This window comes from Leptidea sinapis, chromosome 41 (assembly GCF_905404315.1).
Source record: "Leptidea sinapis chromosome 41, ilLepSina1.1, whole genome shotgun sequence".
NCBI lineage: Eukaryota > Metazoa > Arthropoda > Insecta > Lepidoptera > Pieridae > Leptidea > Leptidea sinapis.
The window spans coordinates 2,373,591-2,384,155 of NC_066305.1; the positions used below are offsets into that span (position 1 = coordinate 2,373,591).

General features: G+C 35.6%; 1 protein-coding gene and 1 long non-coding RNA gene across 7 annotated transcripts in view; both read left to right on the forward strand.

Moving 5' to 3' along the window:
• The window catches only part of LOC126976532 (protein alan shepard), a 179,841-nt gene extending 172,124 nt beyond the window's left edge, over nt 1-7,717 (forward strand). For 3 of the 6 annotated variants that reach the window (XM_050824916.1, XM_050824914.1, XM_050824918.1), the window contains exons 8-10: nt 315-599; nt 3,045-3,083; nt 3,198-7,717. In XM_050824916.1, coding sequence (XP_050680873.1) covers nt 315-599; nt 3,045-3,083; nt 3,198-3,329 — 456 coding nt within the window. In that variant the 3' untranslated portion in view covers nt 3,330-7,717. The remainder of the gene's footprint in view (nt 1-314; nt 600-3,044; nt 3,084-3,197) is intronic. The other 3 variants (XM_050824917.1, XM_050824915.1, XM_050824920.1) reach the window with 2 other exon arrangements.
• The window catches only part of LOC126976551 (uncharacterized), a 219,216-nt gene that overhangs the window by 166,246 nt on the left and 42,405 nt on the right, over nt 1-10,565 (forward strand). The window lies entirely within an intron of this gene.

The window sequence follows — 10,565 nt, forward strand, 5'->3', positions numbered from 1 at the left end:
AAAGAAGTATAACTTCAAAACTTGGACGTATTTCTTGAAAAACGTTTCAAGCCACAAACATCACATTTTAAGGAATTCGTTTTTAAAGTTTATTAAATATAAGTGTATTCCATACATGTGGGTTGGGCTACTAAGTCCTGATGTCATTTAAAGAGTGACAGTAGGGCTGCCATTTTTTGTCAGTCTGTTAATATGAATCACACGACCAGTTTTGTGTTCTTAACTCGATTTCGACATGATTGTGGTTCGGAACGTTTTTCTGGAATTACGTCCAGTTGTTTTCGAAATGAACTCTATAGAAGATTTAAGAACAGGAGTTGGTATTGCAGGCCATGAGCGTGAGCGGTGTGTACGCGGGCAGCGTGGCCACAGCGGGTGGCGGCGCGGAGTGCGCGGGGGTGTACCGCAGCAGTGCCAGCATGTACGGCGTGGCCGCCTTCCACCCGCAGTTGCACCACCACCACGCGGCGCACGCAGCGCACCCGGCCGCCTGGCTCGCGCCCTACGCTGCGCTCATCCCACCGGCGCACCCGACGCACCACGCACCGCACCCGGCGCATGCCACGCACATACCCATCGATGCGGTGCCTAGCCAATATGTAAGTTATGCCTCCTTTATGCTCTTTTTCACCAGTGGAAGCAGTAATGTATAAAAATAACTGTGTTTCGGTCTGAAGAGCGCCGCAGCTAGTGAAATTACTGGGCAAATGAGACCTTAACATCTTATGTCTCATGTTGACTAGCGCAATTGTAGTGCAGTAATTTTTGGGTTTTATAAGAATCCTGTGCGGCACTGTATTGTAGTAGGTAAGGCGTATCAATTACCATCAGCTGAACTTCCTGCTCGTCTCGTCCCTTAATTTCATAAAAAAAATGCTTATGCAAAACAACATCGGCTACCCATTAGGCTGGATTCACACTATAGGATCGATCACGGTTCGTTCGCGGTCCGACGTCGGTCTGGTAAAATATTATAAAAAGAAAAATGTGCGCATTAATACTATCCGTAACAGTTAAGTTCCGCTCGTACCCTATTCGGCTTATTGCAGACGACAGACTATCCGTGGCGCATTTTTTAGTCTGTGATAATAAAACCGATAGATTTATGTGCAGTAACGCATACGACGCGCAAAATCGCACACACAAAAAAATGTCGTAGATCTGACAGACCGCGCCGTACAAAAATAACTTTCGCATCTACACGCGCTAACGCAGACGACGCTCACTTTAGTCTGTAGTCTGCACTCGCTAATAGTTGGCATATATCATGGCGCTAGACATCGATGTATCGATGTTGATTCAAAAAATGGAAACAGACCAGCGCTGTATGATACATCTTTGGCAGAGTATCATGACCGTTGATGAATTACTTAGCGAAATAATAATAGCGAATATCCTTGTTTTCTCTGAATAAATTCACACAGACGCTTAGTGTACAAACGAAGACGCTTTAAGAAAATAAACTTTCAAATTCAAATATTTTTATTCAAAATAGGATGTGAAATCACTTATTGAAAGTCAAAAAACTACCACCCATTCTAAAATGAATGCCTCAAGCCTGAGAAGAATGGGCGCAACAAACTCAGCGGGCTTTTTTTTCATTAAAAATATGTTTTACAATTAAAATAACATTTACAAAGTAACAAAGTAACATTGTACAATTAAACTTATTATTTAATAGCCTAAGGGCGGTCGCTCCATTCCCAATCTGTGGTATCTTTAAGAAAGTCATTTATGTTATAGTAACCTTTACCACACAAACGTTTTTTAACAATTCTTTTGAATAACGTAATACTTTTACTTTGAACATTTTCTGGGATCCTGTTGTAAAAGCATATACATCGCCCCACAAAAGACTTGCTAACTCGACTAAGTCGAGTAGTAGGCATTATAAGCTTATGTCTGTTCCTGGTGTTAACATTATGGTTATGACAGTTTCTGGCAAATTCACTTATGTGCCTATGAACATACATTACATTATCAAGAATATATTGAGAAGCAACAGTCAAGATGTTAATTTCTTTGAACTTTGCTCAAATTTTAATATTTATAATCTAAGTGATATATAGGATGTAATAGGACAATTTTTAAGACAGTTAATTCATAACTTTAAAAATTAAACCGAAAGTTTTTGCAACTACCATCTGTATTTTTCGTCTACAGAAGTTTCTCTACTATACAGGCTTTTAGTGCACTGCATAATTTACAGACGGTGCTTCATTATAAGAAAGTTTTCAATAACCATAATGATATTATTTACTTACTATACGTAGGTATCTCTCCAACTGACATCGTAATAAATATTAAATCTGGTTGTAACGATATTTAAAAAAAAGCAGAACAACCTAGATTACAAAATGCGTAGCGAATGTCTCCTAAGACTCATTTCGTCACAGATCTTTTAAAAACAGTCGATATTATTATAACAATGCAACATGAGGCAAGCATAAATTATCAAACGCTGCTTATGTAGAGTTTCACAATTGCAAAGCTAGTTTTACTAAATATATTTTATATTTCAGCGGACATTACGCGCACAGTACCACCCGCATCACATAGACGTCTGGCATTCCACAACCGCGCGTTTTGTTAGAAATTTCTTGCCTCGCACAGCCACTTTGTGGAATCAATAACCGGCTGCGGTTTTCCCGAACCGATACGACTTAGGGACCTTCAAGAATAAAGCATACTCCCACCTTAAAGGCCGGCAACGCATTTCTTGACACACTTATTGTTGCGGATGTCCATGGGCGGTTGCCTCACCTCTCCCCATCCCGTGAGCCTGTTGCCCGTTTGCCGCCTCTTATATAAATATATAGGTTAGGAAATACTTAGACGTAAACAATTACATTTGGTACTCCAAGTAGGGTTAATATCTATCAGTAGCTGATAATCGAAATAATGTATGAAGTTCTGAATCCTCTTATGCTAATACACTCACTCATTTTCATAATAACTTACTTTAGATAGGAGAATTCACTAAATCTCAGCACAAACAGAATAAAACGAATCGTAGCAAATGAAGGTTTTTCTCTGTTTTCCAGGTGAACTGGGACAGCTTAAGGCCGGAAAATGAAGTATTCGTGAGTGTTGTTGCATAAATGCAGTTAAATTCGCATTCGCTTTGTATTTACAACGCTAGGCTTACGTTTGTTTTGTGATCGTGGTTGGAGACTTAGCCTTTTTCTTGTTTCCAGTACTTCGCTTCACACCCGTACCAATACTTCGCGGGGCCTACTCCTCCGGTGATCCAGATGCCAATGGACAGCGAGCACGCGTCTACCGCAGCATCTCCCGACGAAGCTTACCAGTCGTACCCTCCCAAGTAGACGATAAGCCATGCTACAATTCAAGCTGAACACGAGCCAAAAATCAAAGCAACTGTGACTTTTTACGATGTTAATTTGTTTTAGTTTTAATTTGCCGCCGTAATGGACTTCATCGAAAACTCCGCTAAGCGGGCGCCTTTTAATGAGCCTAGTTTTCGCATTATGCTTTACTGGCTTAGCTGAACCTTCGATTTGCTGTGATGTTTTGATGAGGTCTTTCAACGGTTCGGGAGAGGATTTGATGTATAGAGTTAGCTGCAATTTAGAATGTGTTTTTACATCATAGTTTTATTATTGTTTTATGCAATTTTTTTTATATTTAAGAATTTAGACACAGATTTTGATCATGTTAACACGATTATTTAAGATAGTTAGGTATTTATTTTTAGCTTAGTATGATTCTTGATTGAGTTTTATAAAAGAAAATTTTATTTTGCAAATTTAAATTAATTTATTTCTGTGTCATAATTATTGTAAGTAATTTGAACTAAATACACATAACTTTTATATCGAATAAGATCGTGCAATCAGAGAGTAAGTATTCAAATTTTATACGAATAGTTGTAGAAGAGGTTTTATTTAATTTCTTTAAATGATATAATTTTATTAGATTTTGTTTCGACTGATTGAGAGGAAGCAATATCCGACGGCGATAATGAGGCGGTGATTAATATGGTCATATCAAAAGAAAATCCTAAAATATATACAAATTGAAACCCTATGTATGATAATATAGAAAGTTGTATAACAGTTAGAACATTTGGGGATAAATTGTAAATTGTTTTGAAGATTTTAAATCTTCCATGTATTTCTAAAATACAGTCGAAAATGTAATGTCAAGTAACCAACGTTTAGGAGCTGAGATCTCGATCTGGTTGGAGATAATGACCACCACGAGGGATTCTTGTGGTACTAATGTATTGTGTATGTTAAATAATATGTTCGGCGTGGTGCTTTAGTGATTTTGTTTGAAAAAGGTACTAAATCTATTAATTATGTATACAGTATTATTTTACACAGTCTCAGGTATGGTGCAGTCTTCCAAACTCAAATAATTAAAGTATTGTACCTAACAAGCTGTTTAGTTGTATCGCCCAGTATACGGGCTTCTTAGCGACATAATTTCAGGTAGACCATAGCAACGATTAGGTACATTGGGTAACAAACGAATGAAGCTTTATATCTAATTTAATTTTTGTAATACATGTTTTGAGTAACTTAATGAAACAATTGTTAACTTGTTGCCAAAACCCGAATACAGACTGAATTTATGTATACCGTGAAAATTCCAAATATTTATTTCTTGATCCAACTTTTGATCCTTAAATAGTATTCATACAATAATAGCAATGGTATATCTCGCTTTTGACGCTTGACTTTTTTGTAAACAAATTGAATCCAGAAAAATATTGCTTCAAATAAAAAATCCATAGATTTCTTTTTGATAACTGATTAAATTTCGTCAAATACTCACTTCGTTTTTTCTAACCGAACTTGTGAGATTGCTTTGTTGTTTGTTTACAAAATTGACAAGTGTAATCCAGCGTGGAATACCTGTGTGATAGATTGGATACGATTTAGAGTTCGTTCGGCGAGTGTGGGCCTTAGGGTGCTAAATCGTTGGGAATTGCGTGTCCCTTGCGGAAAGTTGTAGAAACATTAGCAATAAGCAGTTGTATTAAAGTCTATTTATACATTTTACGAGTCTATACAAAATTTTGTACGTTAATTCACGGAATAAAGTGATCCTCTTTTGAGAATCATGTACTGAATCAGGAGTTGTCATAACTTAGGCGGTCGGCACATTCCACACGTGAACACCACATATTCCACGGTTGATTTCCACATTGTTTAACTTAAAGGATTCGGAATCCAGCGTAAGAACACCTTTAGGTGAGAACATTTTTGTACCATTGCATCGTAGGTTTTGGGTACACTTTACGACTTTATATAAAATTTAATATTTTTATATTGAATATATATAAATTATACATGGATATGTATACATGTATACACATTGTTGATGAGTACGAGAGAAAGCCACTGTTTAATTCTATTTTGGCACGTCAGGATTTCATCAGAACCAAAGTATACAATCATTAAAAGTCAAATAAGAGCTAGGGGAGATATTTATATTACAAGGACTGAAGACTAGTTAATGTTTGATATATCTGTACTTTAACTGGAAGTGGTTAACATGTTCTTTGTTCAAAACCTGTGAACGACTTATAACAATACAGGAACTGATATTAGATAACAACAGGTTTTGAATAAATTTTGTACATTTTCAAAATGTATCTTTTCAATTAATTGCTTGTATCGAATCAAAATTGAGTACTTTGTAATTGGATAATTAACCAAATGAGAAGTGCGTAACATCTTATCAATGTTTGTATTTGAGCTGACTGCCTGACTGTTAGAATCAATCGATATCGCTTCCGAAACTCACCAGCCTTAGTTGAAGTGAGATTTTTATTAGTGTTCCTTTGATAAACTCCGTAGATCACACTTATATTTTGTATAATTGTTGATCATGCCAAATTATTGAACTGAATAAGACCGCGTTTGATTCTTGTGAAAGTTTTGATCAATGAAGTGTATTGTACGTACCGTATTGCGGTATTAAGTATTAAGAGTTTCGATCTAGTGTTCGAACTACACAGTGGCTTCCTGGTATAGCAGTCTTCCGATAGATGTTTCTGCTTAAGTTTGCATTTAAAGTCGATGTTGTATTTATACACAATCTGTATGGAAAATAATACTTTAAACGTTGTGCCACACTCACAATGTTTGTCTAAAACAATATAATATTATTGATGTCCTTATAAATTGTAGTAGAGATAATTCCTTGATCCTAAGTTACCTTCCTGTGTTTATGTCCCAACCACAAACCTAGAGTCGATGTTTATGGATGTAGGATTCGTAGGGTTGCACGAACCGTATATATTGCCGTTAATTGCACTATTATTTTAGCACGAGTTTCTTCAAGACGCTTCTTTTCCATTGAAAGCAATAAATTAATTTCTACGGTAGTGCCTTCAGCTTATGATAAACAAATGTGAATACCATACACCAGCTGTGTGTGCTTACGAGATATTTTTACAAGTAAAGAGAACTTACCGTATTCGTAAATGTAGGTTAATGTTAAAGCTATGTTTTGATACTCTGTTTGAACAACTGGAAGGAAGTTATATGGCTGTCTTATCGTTGCATTTTCACACATGATGTTAAGGTTGAATTCGGGAAGATATGTTAGAAGTTCCTAGTTAAACTCGCTTCGACATTCTGACATGTGTGATAAATAAAGGTTACGGTGAGATTATAAGTGGCGATGAGTATTAGTTTAGTTAGATCGTTTATGTCAATGTTACACAAGCACAAAAGGAACCAATTCCTGAATACCAAAACTACTATTGGAATATTGAAATATTACATGTCGAAGAATTCAAGTGTTAAGTAAATGTTATAATATAAGTCATAGATATAAGATAAGCGCGAGAAACGTTTTGTAAATGAGAATGATAAACAAGGCATGGTGAAATGATGGCTAGGAATAGTTACTAGGCTTAAATAGATAGGTTAGAATAGCAAAAAATGTTTCGATGCTAAGATATAGATTAGCGACTTAGAATAATATATTTTGGATAAGGTGACGCGTGCGTGATCGTGGCGCTAGGGTAGTTTCTTTTGTTATTTGTATAATTTAATTGACTGAGGTCGGCAAGGTGCGCACGCGCACCAAATGCGTTCTAGCGCTAAGGGAGATCGAAGGGAAGACCTAGCGAACATTCTCGATAAGTTTCCGTTGACCATGTTTGCTTTTACCTCCTTTGTTATGTAGTTGACTAAGTATAAAACAGAGAACGATAAAACAGTGGGGTGTCAGTACGAACGTATTTGTCCATCGTGTATTATTACAGTGTGGTGTTCTACCCAGCAGACTAGTCTAGAGAGTAGAATAGTTTAGATAAAATTTAGTTAGGTAGCCTAGGAATACGAAAAGCAAAAAATAAAAATTTCATAAAATGTAAAAAAAAAGATGAAATTGTTGGTAAGAAAGAGTATTTTTAAGGGACATGTTGCTTCGTTCTGTTATGATGTGGTTTGGCATAACTATGATAATAGTGTAAAACATTTCTCGCAGAGAAAAGACAGATGAAAAGTTATGTATCTATTTTGTTACAAGGTGTTTGCAAGTTTCTATATAGTGCTATGAGCATTACTTGAGCCGCATTAATTATAGTTATGCTGAATGGAAACTAAAATAATATATAAAATAAATGAAAATGGTACTAAGAAGCATGTTTTATTGTGACGAGTCATGTTCCTTTGCATTGAACTTGATATTTTGTAAGAGCAAATGATTGAAATAAAACAAGCGAAACCAATTTTGTCTATTACTTCTTGACCCATTTTAAGTTATATCTTATACAACCTTAATTCAATCCTTATCCTAAAATGGCGATAGGAGATTATTATTTTAATAAGTATTTACATAATATGCTATTTTGGGCGTTCAATAATTAATAATACAAACTGAATAAACAGTATAAGATACGTACGCATCCTCAAAAGTTACAACATATTTATATTCTTACTGTTCTTATAGCTTAGATTAACTACTGGAAAATGGCTGATTGCCGATACCTACCATAATCAATTGTATTCTTAAAATAGTAGAATTTGGGCCGGCTGGAAGAATTGCCTTGCTCTATTTGTAATCCACAATTCTTCGAAAGCAATGTGGCGTTGCCTTCTAGATGACCGCGGAATTGACAAGCGCTCAAGATTTCGAGACCCAGGATTGCGATACTAGGTGAGGCATTAAAGAGAGTATAGTCGAAGAGCGGTTATATGACAAACGGAGTATTTTTAGTGGTGGTCATTTCACTCTATTCAGCGACATTTTCAAGAGACAAATCGATACAAAACACAAGTTGACCCAAGAGACCTGTGTCTATTATGTGATGTTTGTGGTCGCGTTCGCCTCTATACGCGTCCGCTCACACGTATTGTGCCTCTTGGTCATCGCTATAGATTTGGCTATCTTATAATCTTATGCGATGTTTTTCCTTTTATTTTTAGATATATTCAGTACACAACCTACTACGCACATAAATTTGACTTTACATGACACTAATAAATAGATTCGGTCCTTAGCACACAATCTATTTTTTTCTTTTTATATAATATTAGCACGATAAACCACTACCTACACACACTAACCTCACAATGTAAACCAAATAATTGTTAAAATAATTATTATTATGTAGGGGAGAGCAGGTAGGATTTGTACAGAGGGAGCATTCGTGCAGTGGTCATATTATAACTATCCGACACACTGATGCGTTTGTATTTATGTGCGTGACTCCCCCGTAATTTTTCGATGTACATTTGAACGTGTTTAATAAACAATTTTTTTTTTATCAAATTGTGCTAAAATTTCTTATGGCTCATGAATTGATGCCGTAGTTTATAATGTCAGTGTTCATTTTGGGCTAACTTTGACGGTTATTTTTATATTAAACTAGCTGCCCCGACAGACGTTGTTCTGTAGATAATAAAAAAATACTGTTTTTTATGTATTTGTCAATAGTTTTTCATAACATCAAGAATTATTTTGTAACGTATGCTCCTTGTTGTTATAATGAAATTGTTTCACAGCAGAACTGTCAAACCGTGCGTTAATAAATTCGCTCACAGAAAATATGTCCATACAAAACAAAATTGGAAATAAATATAATTATGGGTCCCAAATCGAAATAATAACTATCCTATCTCTCAAGTTGGACTAAACTGAACTCCATGCAATAATCCTCATTAAAATCCGTCGATTAGTTTAGGAGTCCATCGAGGACAAACAACGTGTCACGTAATTTATATATATTAGATAGATTGGTTTGTCAAATATTTGGGTTGGGGCACCTTCGTACAGTTATGAATGGGGTAGATTCATACTGTACGAATGCTTCCCCTTGAGGTCAGGTAATGTGATTACTAAGACGTTATTTTATTACAGAATCATACCACGCATATATGTGAAGGGACAAGTCTCCTACTAACGGGAGAGGTAGTTGAAGATGAGGCCCAGACGTATATGTGAAACAACAACAAGCAATACCTGAAGAAATGGATCCTAATCAACACAGCAGCTGTATCACCCTCTTTGCTGTCAGAGCCATTTGCCTTAATTTCATCAACTATAGGATTAATAACACCCGAAATTATCTGACCCTAAATTAGACGGAAATACATGGAGAACATCGAGGAATGGAATATTGCCAGGAAATTCAAGAATATATTATGTTGATACTCCTGAAAAGAACAGATTGGAACAGAAAAAGCAAAAGACCTGAAAAAGGCATGAGAGGAAACAAAGAACCAGGGAGATGAAACGCGCTTTACACTTCACAAACACAAATATCAAAACTAAACCAACGAGACCAAAGAAAACTGTAGCGACAGATAGTGAGAACGAGACTCATATAAGTTAAGAGAAAATTCTTGTTCTTCCTTAGAACAGATGTCTGAAGAGCTTGATATTAACAATGAAAATCCTGTTACGACGGAAAACATAAAAGGATGCTTTCTACCGGTCAAATGCGAATAGAAAAAAACTGTTCTACATTATATTGGACAGGTGGTAAGATAATATAGTCCCACTGAATACAAAATTTAAGTACTGAGATCAAAGCAAAGTACTTGGAAAACCGGTGTGTGTACAATGTGCAATATAAGATCCATTATCTATTGTTTGAGTGCCAATTCGTAGTCTTGATGATTGATAATTAATATTGATTGATTCATTAAGGAAATAAGAAAACTTTATAAAAATTGTTTTACTATTTTGAGTTAACGACAAGGGTTCAATTGTTTCATATTAATAACTACTAAAGTGTAAAAAAACAATATTGTTAATTATGACTGTCATTAAGGCCAATTCTGAGTTAAGTTTGATCTCAATAAAGCTTACGTTGAGTATAAATGGCATTTTAATCACGTCGTACGGAGGCTCACCACTATGTACAAATGTGCCCCACACTGTGTACGAAGGTACCCCGCGTCGGGGTTGCATTCGTACAATTTCCATTTCTTGGAAAAAGCACCACAACTTGGTTATAATACTTCGTATCAACATACAACTTTGTATTATTATAACCAGATATGCTAGTAATATAGCAGTATTAAATATATTTTCAAATATCTTTTATATAACATTTTACAAGCCTTAGAGTA